The sequence below is a fragment of the Caretta caretta genome, chromosome 6, assembly GCF_965140235.1.
Source record: "Caretta caretta isolate rCarCar2 chromosome 6, rCarCar1.hap1, whole genome shotgun sequence".
In the NCBI taxonomy this organism is placed as follows: Eukaryota; Metazoa; Chordata; order Testudines; family Cheloniidae; genus Caretta; species Caretta caretta.
In genome coordinates this window covers 15,551,875-15,576,546 of record NC_134211.1, presented here as the reverse complement: position 1 = coordinate 15,576,546, position 24,672 = coordinate 15,551,875, and the positions used below count along the sequence as shown (strand labels likewise).

The following is a 24,672-nucleotide window of genomic DNA, read 5'->3' as shown; positions in this document are numbered from 1 at the left end:
GCTTTGCACTGTAATGTGGGAGTGAATCCTACATTTGGAGGTTTCACAGCATATTCCTGATTTACCCTGTGATGACCCATTTCAGAATGGGGGTCAGCTGTGTGAATACATTAGTGGGGGCAGATCTGGCATCATTGACTGGGCACTGTTCCTTTAGGCTCATCACAGACTATGACTCGGGGTAGGGAATGCCTCCCCACTTAATCCCTACTGTAGGGATTAGTCCATGAGTATACACTGGAGGGGGGGTGTTTGTGTGCATAGAAGACTTAGCTAAAAGCTACAATGGGGAAGCTCATCATAAAGAAAGTGGCCAAAGAACAACAACAGTCTCTGCTCTTCTACTCAAATGTTTATGCCCTGACCCCTCTCTAGATACCACCCCCAAAGCTTTGAGAAACACCTTGCATTATTAGCTAGCTTGCTGTGCTGAAAAGGCATGGGGAAGAAAAGCTAAGCACTTCAAATGCTTACATGACAAGCAGAGAATGGAAGAAGTGTGGACTAATATTCTTCAGCAGGAGGTTCTCAGGCTGCCTCTAAAGACTTCCTCCAGGGAAAGGAGTGCCATACTTCAGTTTAGTTTAGATGAAGGGCAAGTAGAGTCAGTGAGAGCTCCTGAGTGTCTTTAGGGGATATATATATATACACACATACATACACAGGGGAAGACACCACATCCTCTGGAACACCAGCACCATTCAGTGTAAACTGAGGAACTGTATCAGGGCTGTGGGTTCTGAAGCACAAATCTCTCCAAGTACATACTGCAGAACAACACTTCACTCATTTGATCTCTAGAAAGCTCATCAGCCTGTCTTTACAGTAATCTGCTGTTCTGAATAATGCTTAAAGCTTCTAGAAAGTATTGTGATTGGTGTCTGAAATGCAACGGCTTCTGTAGCTAGCAAAATGGGTGCAACAAAGGTGTGTGTGGGAGGGGTGTCTTAAAATGGAAAACCTGCATGAACTAATTTCTGCCTGGGGGCTTTGATCAGTAGATAAGAGGCTTCTGGCTATTCTCCTAAAGCAGGGCTGTGGGGAAGGAGAGAGCAGTCATCCCTAGCTTCTGTTCACTGATGTGCTTTCTTGAAACTGCAATGAGGAAGTAGAGCACCTGTTGTTTGACCTCAGCTTGTGTTGTTTGTCAGAGTGCACTTTAGAATAAGATTCTGACTAAGGGGTTTTCCATTCAGAATATTTTTGAAATCTGCCATATAAACTCCTCTCCCCCCCTTCTATTTTCTTTTAAAAAAAAACAAGAGTGCTAACACACTCCTCAAAGCACTTGGATTAATTGGTGTGGGGAAGTAGAGGAGGGGCAAAATACTTCAGGGGTGGAGAAACAGTTGGACTGTGCAAGCAATACTAAGCTTTGTTATGCTCATCTCCTCTGAGTCGAATCCTAGACACAATCAGCTACCTCCAGTCTAATGAAATCACCTGCCCCATAGCTATTTAGCCCTTTCCTCCTCTCTTCCTCCCCAAACTTTACCACATTTCTAATGTTTACAAATATCCCACTGCACTTGTTATTGGGTCTCTTGTGGCAGACACCAGCGAGTCACCAGACACCAGCTGAGTGGTGGTGTGGTTTTGTAAGATGGGTCAACATTCCAGGCATATTTAGGAAACAGGCTTCTGAGTTAATCTGTGTCTGTGCCCAAGTTGCCAAACGGCTGGTGGCCTATGTTGCTCCATTCTCAGGTACTTGCAATTTATGAAGAATTTTATAAAATTTTTTGCTTTAATTGTATAGGTATTCCCAAAGGTGTGACACTGAAGTTCCATGAACTGTTCTTGTATGCTTTATTGCACCATGTTCATCGCTAGTAAACTCACGCTGGGAACAAGTTCAGGCCATCAGGTACTGAAGCTCCACCCTTTGGCAGTACATGGCTGGTATGGTTGTATTGCCTCTTTGTAGAAGCTCTATATGTCTTGAGCACCAATATTGTTTGGTGTAAAGACACTGCAGTATTCTTAACAGGGTGGGTATCTCAGCAGTCAGAAGGAATCAACTGGTCTCTTCATTTAGCTGTATCTATCCACCTTCCCTTCATCAGACACGTTCTCACTGGCTTCCATGATCACCTCCATCAGTCCCACGTAGTCACCCTCTGCTAAGGAGATACCGGAGTCATTAGGTGAGGGACTCTCTGCTCTTCTCTGTTCCTCAGTGTGGTGAGCACTAGCATTTCCATTCCCTGTCTCTCTTCCAGTCCCAGAAACCTCTATGGAAGCCTGGACTGGAGCACTGGATGTATCATCTGAGCTTGGACTAGGAACAGTGCCTGAGTTCCCTAAGCGCGACCTCTCCAGCACTGGGGATGTCACGGGGGTGAATGAAAAGAAGAGGGGCCCACTGCCACCAGGGGTTCTCATGCTGGGAGTATGAAAGTTGCTATGATTATCCGAGTTTGGGGTGGCTGCTGGTGTTACGTTCTCTAGAGTTTGCCAGGGATGTCGGCGGCCTTTCAGACTCTTCAAGCTCTTGAAGCTGCCCTGTTTTTCATGGTCTGGGGCCTCTGCTAGGAAGGGAAACTTGGGGCTTTCCGACACTATTGATTGAAGCCCTGGGCTCCTAACAGGGGTGACCTCATTCATTTTATTGTTCAACGTGTTATTTTCTCCTTCCTCTACTGTCACCACCAGGGAGTCTGGGGCTTTTTCTCGCTCTCCTGGCCAAACAAAAGTTTCCTTAACTGCAGAACCAAGGGAGCTCTGGCTTTTGTCCACATCAGTAGCCCTGGAAGGTGACAGGTTGGCAAAGTTGTCTCTCATTGAAGTCGAACAGGCCACAATGCTGGAGAGAGCAGGGGGCTTCTTGCGTCCTGGGCGCCTGGATGGGAAGATCAGCGGGATGGAGCTGATTGGTGTCTGTGGAGCGCTATAAAAGCCAGGTCTCTCAAAGAAGGGGGTTGACATGAAGGCATCAAACTCTCTCAGTTTTCGGTCTTCATTGTCCCATTGCTCATGTGAACTGGAGCCTGGGTGGGAGGAGTCTCCCTTTTGCTGATTGGCACTGCAGGGGCTTCCAGATTTCCCTACATCCTGGTACAAGTAATGAGGGAAGGGGGACAAGGGGTCATTCCTCTTGCGTGGCAGGTTCATCCGGGAGGATGACCTGGAGAAACTCGGTGACTGGACCCCCAGCAGGCGGCCCAGATGTCCCAGCAGTGGTGTAGAGTGGTTCGCCTCCTCGTTCTCTTTAATTTGCTCCAGCGGCTGAAATTCCATCTCTTCTTTCTGCATGCTGGGAAGAGGCAAAACAGGCTGTTATGTACAGTGACTATGAATTCTGGATGGAATTTTCCTCCAGAGAGTGTAGGAAGGACCTTGCTGAATGGACTTTTGCCTTCCACTAGAACAGTGAGTGGAGATCAGTGAAGCTTAGGGGGGAGGATTGCAGCACAGGGCAAGCACTGGCAAACCTCAGCCCCTGATGTCTTCCTCTGTATTGCTATGGGGAGCAGTAACAGGCACATTGTTGTGGACACTCGTGTTGGAGACAGGCAGAGGCATCATTACACACAAAGCGATGCAAACACACACATGTTTTGACTAAGGAAGTTAAATCTCTCTCTCTCTGGGCTATATAGCCACAATCTCTTACCATGATTTCACATGGAAAGGAAGATTTGAGAAACACTGAACTCCAGCGGGGGGACATTTGTGGCCGGGGAAGAACTGCTGCCTTCCTAGAAGAGCATTGGTAAAGTCCAGAGATAATTCAACACACTGTGGCCTTGGGATGGAGTGTAAATCTGGCCTCCATTGGTAATTTCATGTGGCAGGAAAGCTTCACTCACCTAATGTCAAAGGTTGAGCCAAGAAATGATGTTCGCTTATATTCAGCAGTGGCTGCGGTGTAGGGTGGCTGGGGGTAGGACTCATTCCAGTACAGGTCCTTCTCCATGAAGGGCAGATCCTGGTGCATGTCATCCACAGCGAGAAGGGAGACCTGCAGGGGATGATGGGAATGTCAGATTCAAGGGGGTAAAATTATCATTCTGCATGGTGCAGTACCTTCATTTAAGAGAACAAATTCTCTTCCCCAAAGAGTTTGCAATCTGACTAGGGAAGGGATGCAACAGGAAAGCACCCAATGAATAAGCAGCTGGGTTTGGTACATGGATTGTTAGTTACTAGGGTTGTTCTTTATGTATACAACGTTGTTTAAATTGGAGCGAAGGGGAAAGTGAGGGAGTCACTATTTGGAGTACGGAACGGTGTATTTTAGGAGGGATTAGAAGGTGGAGTTTGTTGCTTGGTCCCCAGTCGGAGGGAGACTGTTGTAGGCCCAAGAATCTGTGTGGAAAAGGCACAAGGTCATTGAGGGGAGAAGGGGCCAGAATGGCACAGCACAATGCAGCAGTGGGAGTGCAGTGAGACATAGACAAGTCACGTAAAGCCTTAAACATGAGCACGGGCTGGATAGAGAAGGACACAGGAGGAGCATGCAGGGACACAGCCCCTCTCGCGCTTTCGCCAGCCATCATGTAGCTGGAGCAGCATATGCAGAAAGTCACATGCTCAGTGGTGTGGCAGATCTTGTCCCATAATCTTCCATGCACGTGGGCTGGTTCCTCGGCTACTGAGGGAACAAGGAGCCGGGCTGCTTCATCAAGCATGCAGATCCCCCACCCCCGACACTCAGTGCCCTGCCCTAATGTTATGCTGTCTGCAGCGCACAGCAGGAACCAGGGATGATAGAGAAGAGGTGCCACGTGACCTCTCTCCTTGTGTTTGGAGACCTGGAGCCATGAGTCTGCTCAGTCCCTGAGTGCTACCCTATCTCCGCTCTCATCTCTGATGGTCCTGCCGTGTGGGATCAGGTCCCACCGTTACCTGCAGGTTCCTGTCGATGAGCCAGTTGGTTTCAAAATCGTCATCATCCTCTCCGAATGGGTTGATGAGCTGTTCAGCCACCTGCACATTGAGAGCACATGGCAAGGGTTCAAACCCCCTTCCCGGGGGGGCCACCTGCAGGGCCACTGGGACCCTGTGCTCCAGCACTCGGCCTGGGAAGTACCTTTCAGCTACATTTCTTCTTCCAATCAGCCGCAGTGAGGGAGTTGAAAAGGGAAGATTAGCTGCCCTGTGGCTTCTGGGACAGTTAGTGCTAATGTGTGTTTGCTGTTTGCTCTGTTACACTCCATTAGCCTTGCAGCTGAGGAGGAGGAAGCCAGGCCTCCCCTCAATCAGTCACTGTAACTCCTGGATTCAGCCAGAGGGATGGCCACAGAAAAATTCTCCTCAGGGCCAATGAAGCCCACTGCCTCAGAGCACTCACCAGCTGGTCAGGCCCCAGTGATAGGTCCCTGGGCTTAGGATGTGAATCCAGATCTCCTGCAAGGAGATGCACTCAGATACAGGGAAGACCCTGGCAGTGCCCTCAGCCTCTGCTGGCCTAGATGGAGAAAGCTAAGCACTGGGACTTGAATGTGAGCCTGTTGTATGGCAGTGCTGGATCACTCGGACAGTGGGATGTCCCCCAGAGCGATCTGAGAAACTCCTGCCTGGGTCTGGAATCAATTCCAGGCTTCCCATGTTGGGGAAAGAAGGCTCCCAGAAGGTCAGGGCATGTTTCCTTGGACTCACCTTTAACCAGCCAGCATAGAAGAAGAACTGCAGGAGTGTGAAGACAGGCACAAACAGATCCAGCTCATGGCCAGGATACCCCTTCTCTGGGTCCAAGAACTGCCGGCCAATCAGGCAGGCCAGGAAGAAGCTGTAAACGGCCACCGTGACCACCTGGGGAAGGGCAGGGGGATGCAGTCAGAAACAGATCTCAGTTCCTAGCTTGCTGTCCTTGCCATCCTTCCTCAGATTCCCCTCCAACCCCTCCAGACTACTGCAGGCTGCCGAGGAGCTCTGCAGGGCTGCTCACTCTGTGGCCTTTCTAAGACTGTGTTTCAGGAGGCAAAGCTGGGTGCTTCTCTGGATGGGAACTGCCCCAATCCACCTCCCTCTCAGCAGGAAGGTGTCTTTCTGCTGCAGCCATTTTTAAATGCCCTCCACCCCCTGCAAATTATTTCCCTGTTCCCTCAATGACCATATAACTCTGGGGACAAGCTAGACCCAGGGACAGCACTGCTAAGTGCTTTGCCCCTCTACCCCACCGTCCACCTGCAAAGCACATGTCTTAGAGGCAGTGAAGCCTCACAACACCCCCATGAGGGCCAATGTGGAAATTAAGGCACCGAGTGTTTGTGTGACCTGCCCAAAGCTGCACAACAAATCATCTGCAGAGCTGGGAAGCGCAATCTGGTCTCCCTCTCCTGCCCCCAGAAAACTTCCCTGAGTGCCCCATGTCTCAGCTGGGTGGCAAAACACTGAGGGAGTCTTGCCAGCTCTGCCCCAGATGCAGAGACCACCAGCTGGGTGGCAAAGTGCTGTCTTCCCTGCCGGAGCAATGGGTCTGTTGGGTTGCTGGTTCTTGGGCTGGTTCTCAGTGGAAACCAAGAGATACCAGTGTGGCCCAAATGCTGGAGGTTGCTAAAATTCCCAGCAGGGTGCTATCTGCCGTGTTGCCAACCCCAAACTTTCAAGAATCATGAGTCTGGCTCCCGGAAATGATGGGATTGATTTAAAACATGAGGGGTTTTTATATACATCTATTTTTAATTTGCCTTCTGCTTTCTCAGCCTACAGATTTCACTTGTGGCACATTTTCAAGCTTTTCTCTACAAACCATGAGGGCTGGAAACTTTCTTCTTGTTTTTTTAATGCAAACTAAGATTCTCGTGCCATCTCCTGATGCCAGAAGCTGGGGCTTTCAGAGACAAAAACAAATATGGCAAGACTTGTGAGTTGGCAACACTGCCAGGTGCCCTGCCACCCTGCTCTGGACAAACCCCATGGCCTGTAGCAAAGCACCCAAGCCGGGATGGCAAAGCTTCAGGGGCACTTGTGGACATGCCTGGCTCACAATGTCTAGGGGAGTAGGGCCCTGGGTCAGGGGACTGTGGCTGGATATCTCTGGCAGAACTCCCATTGCAGGTGCCTGGAAGCAGAGAGAAACTGTTTCCGTTATCATGATTGAGGAGCCTGCATGGGCAGACTCTTCCTCCTTGAGCGCGTGACCTTCCTCCCACCCAGAAAGTGCAGCCTCAGCAGGCTGGTCTGGCTCGGCATTCTGGCCCTGGAGCCAAGGATCCATGGTGAATTAACAACCCCTGGCCACGCCCCATTATTAGCTGAATCCCCGCTCTGTACTCCTGGGACATGGCTTGAGCTGTGCAGTTCCCTGTTGTCTGTGGATGCCTCGTCACCCCGAAGAGCTGAACGCTGCGTGGAGCTGACATTGCGAGCGCAGGGCATTAGTGCACAGTGTGTGTGCGCATGAGGGTGTGAGCAGAGGCGGTGTAGCGCTGTGCCGTGCCCTCCAGGAAAGCATCCCATGGCCACCCATCATGACCGAGCTCCTGTGGAACACCACTGTGACCAGCTGTGGCCTTGACATTCTCTTGCCTTTGATCCTGGTTTGCAGGAGAATCTGATCTGCACAGGGCTCTGAATAAATCCCCCACTAACCTTTGCCTTCACAGCCATCCGGAACCAGAGTTGTTCCTCTTTCACAGCAGACCACACTAGTGGGAGTGAGCATTGCCTAAGCAGCTGTGTTATACAAGCCAGGGGGCTGGTGCCAAGCTGTCTACCCCGGCGTTGCTGCCAGAGATCTACTGAACGGTGAGAGCGCCTTGTGTCCAATGCAGATAAACAGCTTTCTCTGCACACCGGGAGTGTCGATGGCACCTCCCACTGCATTCTCCAGTGCCCCTAGAGCAGTGTCCTCAGGGCTAAGGTACCAGCATTGTTGAGTGGGGAGAAGCTGAAGCATTTCCAGGCTGATGAGCAGGCTTTGGAGGTGTATATATGTAGGAGGTATACGTGTGTGTGTGTGTCTGGAGTTCATTCATATGTATGGCGTGTGTGGGGACACGCGAGTCACCCACCATAGGTTTGTCTATGGGTTGTCTGTCTGTGAATTGATGAGGAATGTGGGTGTGCATGCCTGGAATCGGTGCGTGTGTGCTGGGATACACGTGTCTGCTGCATAAGTCGGTGTTTGTGTGTGTGGGTAAGTTTGTGTATGTAGGGTGTGCACTGGGGGGGAGTCCATGTGTGGATATGGGGCATATCTAGGGGTCTATGGGGAGGGGTGGGTATGTGGAGAACCACATGTGTATTAAAGAGCCTTGCCTGTTTCCCAGCACATTGTGTCTTGCAGTAATTCGCCTTGCAGAGGCCATTGGGTATGGCAGCGGCTACAGAAGACCTCCTGCACTCACCTGAGTGTAGACCAGCGGGATACTGATCCAGTCATACCCATAGAGTCGCCCACACTGGCTACGCAAGGTGTTTAGTTCCTGGAGTGGGGAACACCAGAGAAAAAGGAATGGCTCCCCTCCACAGAAAAGCTACCTCACACTCACACTCTCCCATCCTCCTTCCCCTCCAGACTCCTCCACCAAGGGGACATACCTCCCAGGTAGGGCAGGGAATTCACTTTCTATGGTCAGTCACTCCTGGGCTCTGCCCATTCTTAAATATTGAGCTTTCTGCCCTCCCCACCACCACACTGGAGCACCAGTGGGACCTCTGGCTTGTCCTGAAGGGACCCTTTTTCTACTGGAGTCAGGGCCTGATTCTCCTCTCACACCAGTGCAAACTGGGAGTAACTCCTCTGGAGTCAATGGCATTACATCCTTGTAAAGCAGGGTGAGAGAAGAGCAACCGTCTCCTCGTCTAGAGTCCTGGGCTGTCTCAGACAATTGCTGTTCTAGTGGACCCCACACCGCATTGGACTAATGTCCCATTTTCTCCACTCCATTGAGTGATAGATATGAGTGAGCACGTTTCCCATTGAAGTTAATAGAGTTACACCACGGATGTGACTGGTACAGTCTCTAAGCCCCACCTCACCCTCCCTGCTCCCCTGGGGGACCAGCAGGAAGCTCCACCCAGAGAGGAGGGCAGGGCTGGTTCGTTCTTAACATGCCCTCTGGCTGTTTCCAGAACTCACGTTCAGGATGCCCTGGAGCATCACGCTATCCCGGATTCTGCCCTCGTTCCGTGCCTTCACAGCCAGGTTCGAGAACCACACACAGGGGATCCAGAACTTGTTGTGGGGAGAGTTCAGGCTCTCAAACTTCTTGTGCTCTTCTGGGGTCATGAGGCCTAAATGGGCAAGAGCAGATGGGGGATGGAAGACAATGAGAGCCTCTCCTTTCCAGTCTTTCCTTGACACATGAAAAACCCGCAGGGAAAGGGAAGCCAGGGGTGGGTGTTCACCTAGCAAAGCAAATTGACCCACACATCAGGAGATCCCATGGAGTCAGGGAAGTTCTGCCGCTCACAGGCTGGCCCAGTCTCTTGTGGAAACTCATGTGCCTGTCCCCACATGCCTCTGGCCCTGCAAACGAGCAGGCCAGCTTTGGACCAAGGAGAGAGAGGATCCAGGGGCAGAGCCCTTAGGGCAGCAGAGCCTGACTGGAGTTCTGACTGGTTGGGGATTGTGCCTCTCCAAAATTTTGGCATGCACCTCTGAGCTCTCCACTGTGACACACACAACCTCCCACACCAGTTGTGTTCCCTGTCTAGAGGTCAGCATTGCACATCCTAAGATTGTCCTAAGAGTTCTCTCATTGTGGAAAATCAGTCAGTGTTCAAAGGGCCAGGCTCCCACTGTCTGATAGAGAGGGGCTCATTCCTGCTGCCACATCCCCTGTGCATCTGATCTGGTAGTTCTTTACACCTATGTTGCACTCGGTGGCCCTTATTCCTGGGTCTGAGCGAGCTGTGATCTGTGTAGGAGCAGAGGGGAGAAGGGGGAAAGCTCTTAAGCTATCTTTCTTCTGTCCTGGTCTTTGGCCGAACCAGTCCTGGCATAATTTTGAGTAGCCCAAGTAGTTCTAAGAGGTGCAAGCTGGAGTAGTTCCAAAGGGCAGAATATCTGTGGGGTAGGTCCATCTCGAGGCAGGGTATTTGGAGGCAATTACCCTAAGAGGGCAGGTAACTTCCAGAATAATTACCCAGAAGGGGCAGAGTATTGATAGGATGGGGCCCATGGGTCAGGGTATTTCCAGTGAAAGCATCTGTAAGCACCAGGTATTGCATGAGGCGTTTACACCAGAGGAGCAGGATATTTACAGGGTCAGTGCCATGTAATTACAAACTTCTCTGGAGCAGACTGCAATTCCCTGTGTACCTAGTGAAGCCTGTCTAGGTCTCACAGCACTCACACCCGGAAACCTGGCGTCCTCTCTCCTTGTTCTCAATGCTGGGGCTCACTGTTACTTTGTAAGAAGAGGCTTTTATGGAAACCCACTGGGGACAAATGTGCGATGCATTAGCTCTGGAATGTGTCATTCATGTCAGGCAGTCATGCCTTTTGAAGAGGAATAACAGATGTCCCACCCACGAAGCACCCCCCCTAACAACATTGGACACATCCCACACAACTAAATAACCCTTGCAACACCCCTGATAAAAACTATTATCATTCCTTTTGGTAAATAGGAGGAATTGTAGATGGGGAAACTGAGGCACAAGACAGCTGTGGCTTGCTCAAGGTTCCACAGTCAGTACGAGAACTAAAACAACCAAATTGCTGGCTTCCAAACTGCTGCTCAGAACGCACCTTTGAATCATAGACTTTAATCACAGACTTTAAGGTCAGAAGGGACCATTATGATCGTGTAGTCTGACCTCTGCACAACGCAGGCCACGGAATCTCACCCACCAACTCCTGTAACAAACCCCTGACTTATGTCTGAGCTATTGAAGTCCTCAAATCGTGGTTTAAAGACTTCAGGGTGCAGAGAATCCTCCAGCAAGTGACCAATGCCCCACGCTGCAGAGGAAGGTGAAAAACCCCCAGGGCCTCTGACCACGAATCCTATCTGGTCGAGATCATTATCAACAAAAGGCCTTTAAAGAGATGAAATCTCTGATCACATCGTTACTGTCTGGGGTTACCTGCAGCTAAGCTGCTGTCAGAATTCTCTTTGCTATGAGCTGCTCTATGTTTGAAGTAAACCTGATGTTCAAGGTGCTGATTTGCTGATTGACAAAGACAAACCATATTTAACAAAACCAGAGAAAACAAGGTAAAAAACTAAAAAGCTGAATGAAAAGCAATGACCTTCAATGACCACCAGAGAGCGCAACAATCTGAGAAACAGGTCAGGAATGCCTATGAGACTTGCGGATATGAGAGACTCAACTTTTATTTGCCTTTATGTGCTTCTTTCACCTGTGTTATTCTCTTAATGTGTACTCCCTCCCTCCCCTCCAACAGTACACAAATTGTCAATAGCCACCCCCCCATGAGCATAACTTACAATGCTTAATCATGCACAACAATGACTGATCCTGGGCAAAATCCACCCCAGTGCAGGAGGCCTGTTCAAGCCCCAGCACTTAGACTCATGCTGAAGGCTCAAGTAGTGCAGAGGACTCTGCTGGCCCTTTGCAGTGGGGGTGGGGGGGGGGGGGATTTCACCATGTCAGCGCAGCTCATGAGCAAACCTACAATAACAAAGTGTCAATGGGAGCAGGAAGGAAAGCCATCCTGTTCTTCCCAGTGACACTACAGAAACAAACCAGAGCCTGCCACTACATCTTGCTGATGAACCCTGCAATAAAGAGCAAGTGTATACAGCCCAGTGTCCTCAGGAACAGCCCTGCAATAACAAATCAAGGTACACAGCCCCAAACCTGCACTAACCAACGTGCATGCATGCGCACAGTAGAGGACAAATTCATTGTGATCAGAAACTAGCCTTCAATTGCACTATTCCGAAGCTCAAACAACAGGAAAAACCATGATTGGCTAGGTCGATCTCAAAGATGCATTCTCTCCTAATGACATAGGGCTCAAGCCTGAGCCGTTCCTGGATGGGCTGGGAGTGCCCCAGAAATCTCAGTGGCAGGTGATCAGCACCTCCAGCAGTCACTTCGCACCTTACAGAATTGCGCCCATAATGCTCATTGCCTGTCCCCGGCCCTTCCTGTCCGGGTCAGACAGATTAGTTTGGATTTCACAGATTGCCCCCCTCGCCCTGGTCTCCTGAGCCATGCGGGTTCCAGTGGGTATCTCTGTATCCCGGGGCCATGCAGTTGTTGCCCCCACACCGCGACCCAGGCAGCCCTCCCAGGACTTGGGCTTGGCAGCTGCGCTAGAGGTGGAGAGGGGACCCGCCTGCTCGCACGATGTGCTCCGTGCTGGGGAAGCGCTTGTAGACAGCGGTGCTGACGGAGCGGAGGATCAGCACGCTGCAGAGGTTGCTGTAACGCATCAGGGTGCGCCGCAGGAGTCGCCCGTACTCGTCCTGCCCGTCCACGTTACTGGAGACCAGGTTCATGAGGCGGTCGGGCCATGGGATGCTCTCGTACTGTCCCCACCAGCGAGACACCACCAGGGTCACGTAGAAACCTAGGGCGGAATTGGCCGAATGAGTCCATCCAGACACCTGCCTGATGGAGCAGGGTCTGCGGGGGAGGAGTGGCTGGCTATGTCCCCCGTGCATCCCACAGGCCTGCAGCGCATTGTCCGGATCGGAAGGGGAAGCACCATCCCACTCCCCAACCACACACTCCTTACCCAGCACGAAGGACACAGGGATCAGCTCAGCATAGTCGTTGCAATACAGAGCCAGCTTCTCAAACATCAGCCTTTGGCTTGCATTCAGGATCAGCCTGCAAAGGAAACCCAGAGGCACAGTCTCGCTATCAGCCGCTCAGAAGAGACTTCACCCTTCCCAGCCCTGTGTGGATGGGAGTCCATGAGCAAAGCCAATGAAACCACTATGCTCCCTGACCTAGGAGATGTTCCATGGGAAACACCTCGCTTGTCAACCCAGGAGAGGTGTCCCAGGGAGCTCCACTCTGTCTTACCCAGGGGACGCACCACAAGAAACATGTTGCCATCCCATCTAGGAGATGTCTGTGCTAAAGGAAATGACCCAGTGGCCAGCTCAGGAGATACTTCCTGGCCTGCTGTGAGGCAAACTAGGGCTGCTGGCTCAGGTGCTGCAGCGAGTTTGTCAGCCCTCAGGCATACAGTAGCAGAGACTGCGTCAGATGACCCCAGGCTCAGGTATTTCCACAACCCCAGCAGAGGTGCAGAGCAGAGCAGACGGAGTAACAGTGCTACCCAGCCAGGAGCTCTCCTGCTGCCTCGCAGTGCACCAGACTCCAGCTGCAGCCCCAGTCCCGCCTGAACCCTGTCCTTGCCCTGCAGTAGCCTCACTCCAGCCGTGTCACTGACCTGCTCCAACCTTTCTTCTGCCTTTGGATCCCCCCCCAGCCCCTGGACTCTGACTATCCAGTTTCTACCTTCGGCGCCTGTCTGGACTCCGGCTTTGGTATCAGCTTGTCTTGTCTCTGGACTCTGACCACCCAGCTTCGATCTCTGGCTGCACCTGGACTCTGGCTACGGTTCCGATCCTGTCTACAGACTCTGATTTCGGTTTTGACTCCAGCCTGCCCCCAGATCTTGATTCCAGGACCACGCTTGGCTCAGGCCCAATCCTATGCCGAGCTGTGGCCCAGGCTGCAGCCACTAGGCCTGACTATCGGAAGCAATGCCTGACCCCTTCTTTCTGACTCTATGGGCAATACACAAATGTCCAAGCCAGGAGAGGCGTAGTGGCCAGTACAGAGATGTTGTACGATACCAGAAATGTACCATTGAACTGGATTTAGCACCCCGGTGAATTTAAATTAATTGTAATCTCTATTCTGATGCCTGTCATTCAGACTCTAATAGTAGCAAACTGGGAAGGAGCTGCTTCTGCCTTTATACAGAGCTGCTTTCCTGCCTTGGCCTCAGTGCCACCTAGATACACCTTAGCTCAGCTGCGTGAGCTGAGTGACTTTCCCTCCAAGAAACAGAGTCACAGAACACATGACCCCCGCACCAGACTCCACGACAAACTAGTAGCCCCAATCATTCTGTCTGCTCCATGAGAGACACCAGAGGAAATGCCAGGCTGTGCCATCTAAGGGATCTCTTCCCAACAGCAACCTTCCGGGGGTTATCCTCTGTACTTCCACTATCTAAGCCCAGAGAAACCATCTTCCTGAGGAGTGGAGATGTCCCCTGTATATGCACATCCAGCTTATCTGCATTAATTTAACCATAAACTGCTCTTTTCTGGAAGGATGGGTAACCATCATACATAACTTACTTTCCCTTCACAGAGAATCCAGGCTTCTTCTAAGGAGAAGGGTCACCCTGTGTATATTTCACGAGTAACCTGGGAGAAACTCTAACCCCATTGATAATGAAAAGCTGTCAGATAGTAAACTATATTGGAACAGTGAGGAAAGAGCTTTCCTCTCTTCACGTCTCAGCAGATCCAGGGAGCAAGTCTTGGCTGTTCTTGGGAAATGGAACCTCTGCAATGCATCATCACTGACACTGCTTCACCAGGCTAGGACCTGAACTGAACATTTCTTGCCCAGTTCCTTTTCCCCAGTAGTCAGTATCATTTTCCTCCAACCCACACAGCCCGAACAATGGGCAGAACCTGGATGGGTCTCTCAGGGCTCAGTTGAAAGAGGAAGCTTACCTGTAAGTGAGGCTGATGCTGAAGTAGAGAGTGATGAAGATGAAGAACTCGCAGTAGAGGAGTTTGTAGATACTCCCTTTCCATCGGATCAGGAGCTGCGAGAAGGTTCCAAGGCGGGCATCAGCTACTCGATTTGTGTACGTCACCGTCATCACAGAGCCTGTGAGAAACAAAACATGGAGACACTGAGGCCATCCGGAAACCTGCTAAGGGGGTGGAAGGAGGCTGGGGTACAGCAAGGGGTACCCATGATATGCTAGTAAAGGATTTCTGTGCAGTGTGGGGACGCTGTCCAGAAACAGAAAAACTAGGAGTCCATCCCAGCTGTGCACAGAAACTCAGGTTCTTCTCTTCCTGGGGACACCCCAAAGTCCATTTCAGGTAGGCCCAGAAATCCAATTCAGAGAATCATGCCACGGCCCATTCATCAAAAGCAAACACAGTCCAGAACATCAGGAAGTAGTGAGGCTGGCCCATATGTGCTAGTTGGAGGTGGGCCTGTTGAATTTCCTATGGTTTAGGTTGGAGCTGAGCCCTGGCACTTTAATGAAACATCTGGACTGGTAGCCTCTGGCTGTGGAAGACTCAGAAGGACATATCTCTACCTGATTTACCATTATCTTTCCCTGATTTACCATTATCTATCTATCTAGGTGTTTATACCATGCCCATCACTCAGTATCTGGGTGCCTGTAGAACTTGTAGATTTGCTGTCTCAGGAAAAACGAATCTTGCTAAAATACACCATGTTTCTCGTAATTTTTTCGAAGGAATCCTCAAAGGATCCACTGCAAAAAGCCTGGATCAGATTGGTCTTGCATAAAAGATCCATATCCAGTAACCTAACCCACAACAGAGCAAACTTTGTTGCAAGCAAGAAGTCTGGCCAGTGTCCCAGGGAGAGCGGAGGGCAGAGGTGCTGTGGGGGAAGCTGATGGTGTGTCCAGGTCTCCTTGAAGGGACTGCTCAGGCCTTTTCTCTGAGAGATTCTTCCACTGGTAACTGGGACAGTTACCAGTAGAATCCATTCTGCTGCTGGGAGGGGGAAGGGTTTGCCAGCTTTACCCTTCCTCCCTTCCCAGGACAATGCATTGCTAAGGTCTCTTTGTGTTGGGATTGGTGTTTGACTCTTGCCATTCCCAGCCGCTGAACTGAGGCTCAGGAACAGGGAAGGGGCTCTGTCATTACTGTTATTCAGTGCTCTGGACTATGCTGGATGGACAGCCCTGAGCATGGCCAATGGCAGTGCTAGGTGCCCCTCCCAAAGCGCCTCTGTAGGGGCACGAAGGGAGCACAGTCTCCATTCAGTCCTTGGTCTCTCTTCAGACGTAGCTGACAAGGGGGCAGATTGGAGCCAGTTGCGATGGTGGATTTTGACCTGTTCCCTGAGATCTGGGCTGGGAGCACTAACTCCTGTCACACAGACCAGCTCAAAGCAGCCACTCGGTGGTATCAATATTCAGCTACTAACTGACCTGGCCTAGGTTTATCCTGTGACCTAGTAGCAAAAGGCTTCCTATTCACTACCAATTCCTTGAGCTCTGTAGTGCCCCTTGGATGGGTGGCAGAACCAGCTTAAAGTATTTGAAGGCAGGAACGAGAGAGAAAGGGTCACACCTGCTGCTCCGGCAGAGACACAGTGACTGGGACACAGACCTAGAGCCTGGGTGATTGGCAGCTCTGGTTGGAGGGGAAGAGGTCTGAAAGCAGACTCCAGGGAAGTGATGTAAAGCCCCCGGGAATGTGTGTAAAGGTGGAAAAAGAGAAGACAGGGTAAAGGGAAGAAAAAGAAAGAAAGAAGGCTCTGAGGGGAGAGAGAAAGGTAGATAATACAAAAAGAGAATGGGGAAGAAGGAGCGAGGTAAAGGTGGAGACAGGAGACAGAAACAGGGAAGGGATAGGTTGGTGGAGAAGGGGAGGATGAGAAGAGAGAGGAAGAGGGAGGGGAAGATGAGGGGAGGCAGTTTGTTAAGAAATGTTTTAAATCAGGCTTGGGCACATCTCCAGGACGAAGTGGAGATAGTTTAAACAGATCAGAGAACAGCAAAGTGTGTTGATCCCACCCACAGACGAATGCTCTGGCTTGAATTGTGGCTCTTTGATGAGCACAAGTGGTGGGGGCTGGGGGTGGGTGGCAGTGGTGTGGAAGGAAGAAGCCATCCACATCTTCTTGCCCGTCCTGTTCCATTCACGTCAGCTTTGGGGAGTCCTCCTCCTCCAGTGCAGCTTGTCCAAGGAGAAAGTGTAAAGGCTGGGAAGGCAAAGGAAAGCTTCCTGTGGTTGAATTCTCCTCATACTATAGGTTTCCTAGCCTCTTGGGTAGTGGACCCCTTCTTTGAAGGATTACCCTTCCTGGCAGTTACGTCAGTGTTTGCAGTTTCTCAACATCACGGTTTACAGCTTTCCGGTGTTTATTTTATTAGACATTTCACTCTGCATTTCTGCTGGGGGAGGTTTCAAGACCAAGACATCTCTGGAGTATGTTCCAAAGCAGAGGAGAATTGGCCCCCTGTTGGCAGCCTCAGCAGAAGGCTGATGCCTTTGGTCCATTGACTTCAAAGGGCAGTGGATCAGGCCCTAGAAATGGTCCCTGCTGCCCAGAGCTGCTGCTCAGACAACTTTCCCCAGCACTAAGTACATTGAGAAAGAATTCCCCTTGACTTCAGTGGGCTTTGCATCAGGCCTCTGGGAATTAAGGACAAATGAGAACAATGATCAGGCAGGGGAGAAAAGCATGTATCCCCCCACATGAAGGGCAGCACTGGCAACAACACAGTATCTGTCCTCTTAATGCTGGGCTTGGACGCAGGTGTGTGTCCACGTTCTGAAGGACAGCACCTCCAGCAAGGCCATGTCCCTGACACCACGCTGAGAGTAGCAGACAGCACCTCTTGCAAGAATGTGCCCCAACGCCATGCTGAGGCGGTGGATGATAGTGTATGTCCAGGTTGAGAAGGAAAGGGACTCCAGCAGCACAGGGGAAAGAGGAGTGAATAGTTTACCGTAAATAACCCATTTAACGAGTGTCACCTCTTTTCTGACCATGAATTGCTTGTGAGCTGTTGCAACGTTCTAGCATTTATTTGCTATGCCATGTATTCACTGAACCATTATCAAGAAGTTGTCTCATCTCATAGGACTCTATGATAGTCAAAATTCAAGCTTAGTTGGTTAGTTGGACTGGACATAGATCCTGTGTGATATTGTTTCTGTTCCCTGATTCAATGAGCCTAACTCCTAGAATCAGGTATTTATTATGAAGACTCAGGTTCGTGAATTCCAATTTTGCTGGTTCTTTTGGCAACCATCCCTGCCAGGAAGCTTGTTCCTAGGCTGTTCTTGGAAAATGAACACACAAGTTGCAAGAACACTGGCAGAGTGATTTCTTTCACAAATTCAAATAAAGGCCAATGGAGAACTTTCTGCTGTAGCTAGTGACAGCTCCCCCCAATGCTGAGCTGGGTGTTGGGTGGATGGGTCTGTCCTGATTTTGAAAGATAGTACAGCACAGCATCCCCAGACACCATGCGTGCGTGCTGGAGACAGAGCATGCCCGGGGTAGGAACAGCAATTCCAGCAGTACCTCTCCAACCATAAATTAAATCAGAATATTTCATAATGAATCATGTTGAGGGAGGAAATGTGTTCAGGAAATGAAATCAACCCCTCCAGTAGCACAGTGTCTGTTAATAGCACTGGGAAGCTTAATGACTAGGTGTCTAGCACAACCTTGAGTGTATAATAATGATAATAATAATTAACAAGAGAAGTTACACCACCATAAAACGGATGTAATGAAATATCAGTTCAGAACCTGCACGCCTCTATTGGACAGACTAATACAAGTTATACCGTTGAATGTGTGCTTCTTTTTTCAAATTCATGAATATTTATCCATATCTGAACCTGCTAGCTTTTGTCCACTTGTGAATTCGTTACCCACTCCCTCCACACACACACACATTGTTGAATACAAGACAGTGTTCACTCCCAGCTGATGCTCCCAAACTGCAGGTGCCCTTTAAAGCATGAAATCAACCCTCTTCCTGGGAAATGGACCTGGAAAGCTGGGAAATCTGCATTGCTGACCATCTCAAAGACCAACTTGACCCTCCATCCCAAAAGGAACGCACACATATCCAGCGTTATTACTCTTTCTGAAGATGCTACTGCGTTGGCAGTGTCTTTTGTGTTGCATTTTCAGTGACAATTAGCTCTCAGCCCACACTGTGATACCAGAAAGCTACACAGCTGGGACCTTTGTCTGCCAAGTAGATAACTCCTCTTGTAATGCCCATTATATGTGTACATTTTCATATATGTTTCTAGGACTTAGAAGGCTGGTTGCAACTTTAACTGCTCTATAACCTGCACACATATAGGCTATGTCCCAGAAAGGTACACACACTTACATAGCTATATTGGGGACCTATTAGATAGAGCTGGCTGTGTTGTGTGTGTTACAGGCGCGCTGTTCATGTCTCAAAGCGCCCAGGGAGACTCTTCATTACATAACTCAAATGCAGAATAAATTTTTACCAAACATGGAAAACTTCAGCTCTTCTTTATGTAAATAATGGCTGTTTCCCACCTCCATCTAATTCCTCTGCTGCAGGCATAGGGCCCGGGCCATTTCCCCTGCTTTTCCCCTTTGCTATGGTTAAGGTAGTTTCCCTGCCATCCTGCCCGTTGGGGTGGAAATATTGCAGGATGGGACTGGATGGTTGGCTTTCTCTGCCCTTTGGGGCTGGGGGAATGCAGCGTAAGGTCAGTGTTGGGACTGGCATATCGGGATCTGGGATAGACAAGCAGAAAGAGACAAAAACACTCGCACCTCATTTACAGTGAGTCTGCATAGCCAGATACCCGGCTGCCCGGCATTCTGTATGGGTGAGGTCTGTTCTCCCACCATCTACACAGCCACTGCCTGGTTATTCGCTGAATAGTTCTGGTCATTCCATTTGGATTAACAATCACATCCAGAAACTGATGGACATTCACCAGCTTTCACACTCACACAGACAGACAGACCCAATCAAGTGTCCACAAAAAGAAAGACGGATGCTAATATACCATGGTGATGGGCATGGTATAATACTATACATAGACAGATCAAACTAGCAGTCCCTGAGGGAATCTTTCCAGCCATGTGATAAAGCCCCATGGGGTGCGAGTACTTACCGGCACAGGCTTCCGGACTGCACGGGAGACTTGGGAAGTTTGGTTCTGCATGTGTCCTCGCTGGGTCCTTTGTTGGCACACGCCACCCCCCTCCTCCCACCGCCCCCTAGGCTCATGCGGGATTGAACCTGACAGAGACCGGGTGCTCTAAGGAGCCTGAAACCCACTTGGGAGCTGCAGCCGGTCACTTGATTCTTTAATCTCACTCCCATTACAAAAGAGACTCTTGTCTTTTGCGCCGTTCCGGTCTAATCTTCTGAGTAAGCCGCTGTGTGTTTACAGAGGCAGCTGGGGGAGCGGGAAGGCAGGGCTGGCTGCTTGGCGGCTGCTGCTAACTCCTGGCACAGCCAAGGTGGCTACAAGAAGAGAGGCATTTTCCTCTAATTCTTTCCTGTTTGGTTCCTTCCTGTGTGTCACGGTTTCAGAGGAGCCCCGGGGATTAAGAGGGGCTGGAATTTTTCACAAATGCTGTAAAATACCTCTCCCTCATGACCTGCATGGCCCCACCATGGCCCATCTCCTACCTTGGTGCGAGAGGGCAGGAGGCCTTGCCCCTGTGGTCAAGGAGCTATATGGATGTCCACACCTGGCGCTATGTCTGCCCCACCAACCCCAGCCTCTCTTCTAGCCTCCAATTCCTCCACTCCTGCACTGCCCAGCACCACTGGGGAAAGTCCAGGAACCAGGGGCTTCCCCTACTGTAAAGCCATTCTCCCCCTGACTGACTCCTGCCCCTCCAGCCTACAGAGATACTCCTTGCCAATCCGCACTCCTCTCAAAGCCTCTTCTCATCCCTGCCCAGGGCCTTGCCACTGTCTCCTTCCTAGTGCCCACTTCTAACCCCTCATCCCTACTCCCTCCTGATGTCTGAGTCCCCTCAGTCCCTTCCTCTCTCCTCTGGCTACTCCCCTGCAGTCTTGTACAGAATCTGGTAACCCCTGCCACCCTAGAAAGCCACCCTCAACCCTATTTACCTGCCCAGCTGACGCCTGTTTCCCTCCTCCCTTTGCCTCTAAATCCTTTGGGTGCACTCACTCTTCCCACTCTCTCAGTTTCCTCCCCTCCAGTTCTCATGGGTCCCTGCAATCTGTGGGTGAATCCCCGCAGCATCCCACCAGCAATTTTCTTTTGTGGCTATATCTACGGAAAGGGGCGACTGGGGCAAAGTGTTTTAGTAGCATCAGGTAATGAAGCCTTGGGTCATTCTCATTATGTGCATTGTACAAATGAGCAAACCCTGGGCACACGGAGGCTGTGACTGGCCCAGGGTTCCCCCACGGAAGAAAGATGGATTATGAGGGACAAATTCATGGTCAGACACAAATATGATGGTTTATATACCCCACACTGGCACTGAAAGGGTTAACTGGAGTTAGCAAGCTCAATTAAGGCACATGGTGGTGCCTGGAGGGTGGGCCAGGTCCAGCTTAAGATGAAGCCCAGCTTGGGGAGGAGCCGGGTGGTGAACATAAAGGGAGGAAGCCCTGATGAGAAGGAGGCCCCAGGGAGAGGGTGGAAGAACTCTGCAGGCTTTCTCTGGTTGCTAGAGAGTGAAGAAAGGGCCTAGAGAGAGGCAGATATTCAGTAAGCACAAGGAGAAGCTGTGGGAAGGAATCTGAATGTAGGAAGGAGTCTGAGGGAGCAGATCTTAGCTGCTTGTCACAGGGTCTTTGGACTGGAATGGGCCTGGGTTCCCCCACCAATCCACTGGGAAATGTGGTGCAGAAACACCCCGACATAAGGGCTAGAAGGACTACTGAATTTGGAGCTGGGCCTCCTGGCAGAAAGCCCTGGGAGGTGTCACTCTGCACAAGAGCAGGAGAACAACCCACGAAACCCAGGAAGGGGTAAAGAGTCTGCAGAGGAATGACTCTGGGTAGGGACAAAGTTATCTGAATTTTGTTTATTGGACTCCATGTTTACGCCAGAAGGGGAGAGATTCTAAAGTGACCTAGTAAGAGGACTGAGAAGCGAGACCATGGAGGACAGAAATGACCATCAGCAGGGGCACTGGACAGGAAAGAGCTGCGACACCACATCTGGCCATGAGGGGGCACCCCTGCAGTGAGTGAACTGTTCCGCAACAAACATCTCTGAAAACCGGCAAGAATTTGGAATCCGTTTTATTTTCTCCAGACAGGTTTTTGGAGCAGAAGAAAATTACCGGCTACAGAAGAAGCCGTGTTGTCTAGTGGGCAGGGATTCCGGGCACCTGGGTTCTATTCCCAGCTCTCATCACGAGGTGCTGTGTGATCCTGGGCAAGGCTTTTTCCCTCTCACTGTGGCTGTACAGCCCCTATGGTCTTACTTGTGGACCCTATGGAGCCTTGGTCTTACTTGTGGCCTCTAGGTGCTGCTCGAATACTACTAGTAGTAATGGAAATGATTAATTGCCAGCTGTTACCACGGACACCTTCTAGTCTCTGTAAAGAGGGTGTTGTGGTAACCTGGCCTACTCTACAGAGTTAGGTTGACGCAAGGCAGTTTACATTGGCCTAACTACACTTCAGTTTTACTCCCACCAACGTAACTGCCCAGCTAGGCCGACTTAATAACTCCACCTCCACGAGCGGTGTAGCGTCAAGGTCAATGTAGTTAGGTCAACGCAGTGTCAGTGTAGATGCAGTGTTGCTTATGTTGACTGTTACTGGCTTTCAGGAGCCTTCCCACAATGCCCCACACTGACCGCACAGTCAATACAAGCGCTCTTGGTGAGGACACGCACTGCCGACACAAGGAGCAAAGTGCAGACACACACAAGTGACGTAATTACTGCGGCGGCTGTATGCCGACATAAGTTAAGTCAACTTAATTTTGTAATCTTCTGGCCCTCTCCCCCCATACGTTCCCCTCCAACCCACCCTCCTCCCTTCCCAGCTGGGTGATTTAGGCAGCCCCTGGAAAAGTATATGAAAAAGTGTCTCTGTGTAGGCAGGCGTGTGCATGCATGTGTTGTATGTGTGTAACAGACTGTGTGTCTTTGTGTAGGGAGGTGCGTGTATTGTTGCATGTGTGTATCCCAGTGTGATTACAACTTGCAGCCTAACTTTTATTCCCTTTGCTGGCTTGCGCACAAACAAATTGATAGCGTGAAAGATGTGTGTGGAATTTCATTTTTTTTTAAATGACCCTTTTTGACTATTTTGCTGCCAGCTCTAGCGTCCCGTAACAAATAAAACCTGAACGTAGCATAATAGATCTGTCAGAGCAATAACTACGCCTGTTGGGGCCTTGCAGTGGAAATGAGCACATGAGAGAGGGTAGGAGAGAGCAAGCAATGGAGGGAGGGGGGATGGCGTGAGTGGGGGCGGGGCGTCAGGGCGGGAGGGGCCTCGGGGAAGGGGCAGGGCAGTGAGTGGGGCACGGGTGTTTTTGTTTTCTGGAATTAGAAAGCTGGCAACCCTAAAGCAGCCAGAGGACAGGGCGGGGTGTGTGTGTGGCAATTCAGTGTCTTCAGTCACTGAGAACAAGTGAAGCTATGGTGCCTGACAGGGCCTCAAATATGGTGTGGCCCTACAATAACAAGCCAGTGCAATCAGCCTCGAGTCCATAAGTGACAGGGGGTTAAGATAATGGTGTGTAGAGGAGTGATTGTAGTAACAAACCAGACCGCCCATGCATATGGCTGACTCAGTGAGGGGTACAGGGGTTGTCACAGTGTCTCCCCTTCAAGGGACAGCCATAATCAGAGCATGCTGCCGGTGTCCAAGCACATAACGCATCTCCCTTATAGGAGGGACCAAGACATTATCCCGAGGTGCAACTGCTCTCAGCTCAAGGAGAGGAAACGAATGAGCATTATCCCTTCCTCAGGGGTTGAGCTGCTACAGTCTGAAGGGGATGGACCAGGGTGGGGCTCCCTGTGATATGGCTGCTAATGCCACAAATGGGAGGGCCAGGATCTGCTTTCCCCAGGGCTCCCAGAAGAGTTCTGTGGAGTACAGGAAGTGGGGCAGATATACGGAAATTGGGGCAGGCTATCAGTGCTGTGGGTGGGAAGGAGCCGGACTCCCCCAGAGTAGCCAGACCCCCACCGGTAGCTCCGCAGCAGTTATCAGTGGCACTGGAGTCAGAGGGCCCATGTTCTGCGCAGGGACTGTTATTGAGGGGGCACCAGGAAAACGGGGGGTGCGAAGAGTCGGGCTGGAAGCAACACAGCCACATGGACAGAGCAGCGCACAAGGTTTAATAAACTTCCACAAGTTCATCTGAACCTGCCACCAGAATCATCATAGAATCTCAGGGTTGGAAGGGACCTCAGGAGGTCATCTAGTCCAACCCCTGCTCAAAGCAGGACCAATCCCCAATAAATCCAGTGTCACTCTTGGCTGATGAAACAATCACCACAAGCATTTCAGACGCCATGTGCTGGCACTTAGTTCAGGGACTGAGCTGAGCTCTCCCCTCCCCATGTGTTCTGGGGTAGCCCTGGATTTAACCCATCCCCTCCTTTGCTAGCTCAGCCAAGGGGAAAGTGTAGGGGGAACTCCCCCACAGTGAGGGAGTAGGACAGGGCAGGAGACTCTACTCTCAGCAGTGCAAATAATGGGAACATGAAACAAATGTGGACCGTTTGTCTTGCTTCATACAGGGTATGTTGGACTCCAGGGGACTCTGCTGCCCCCATCCGAGAGGAATTTAGCAGGCAGCCTGTGGCTCTGATCTGCTGCGGGGACAGCATAAAACTATTCTGTATTTAGTGTCAAAGTAAATAACTCTGGGGCTACTAGCAGGCTGACGGCATTATTCATTCTTCCCTTCTCCCATCCCCAGCTGGCCTCAGCACTTCCAGCCACTGCTGGCCCAGAGCACACAGGAGTGTGTTGTGCTGCCAGGAGAGAAACTGGGCTGGCCTTTATTTTATTGTTTAATGAAAACCCTCTGCATTTAACAGCCATAGATCTCA

At 50.7% G+C, this 24,672-nt stretch overlaps 1 protein-coding gene across 1 annotated transcript; it reads right to left on the bottom strand.

Moving 5' to 3' along the window:
• Window positions 1–41: 41 nt before the first annotated feature.
• On the bottom strand, window positions 42–19,982 carry BEST1 (bestrophin 1). Its single transcript, XM_048852855.2, has 10 exons — window positions 19,767–19,982; window positions 14,586–14,745; window positions 12,614–12,708; window positions 12,212–12,445; window positions 9,032–9,186; window positions 8,298–8,375; window positions 5,605–5,757; window positions 4,852–4,932; window positions 3,813–3,964; window positions 42–3,256 (listed from the first exon to the last, which is right to left on the bottom strand). Exons 2-10 carry the CDS (start codon window positions 14,735–14,737, stop codon window positions 2,035–2,037), a joined length of 2,322 nt encoding a protein of 773 aa, XP_048708812.2. The 5' UTR covers window positions 14,738–14,745; window positions 19,767–19,982; the 3' UTR covers window positions 42–2,034.
• Window positions 19,983–24,672: the final 4,690 nt, after the last annotated feature.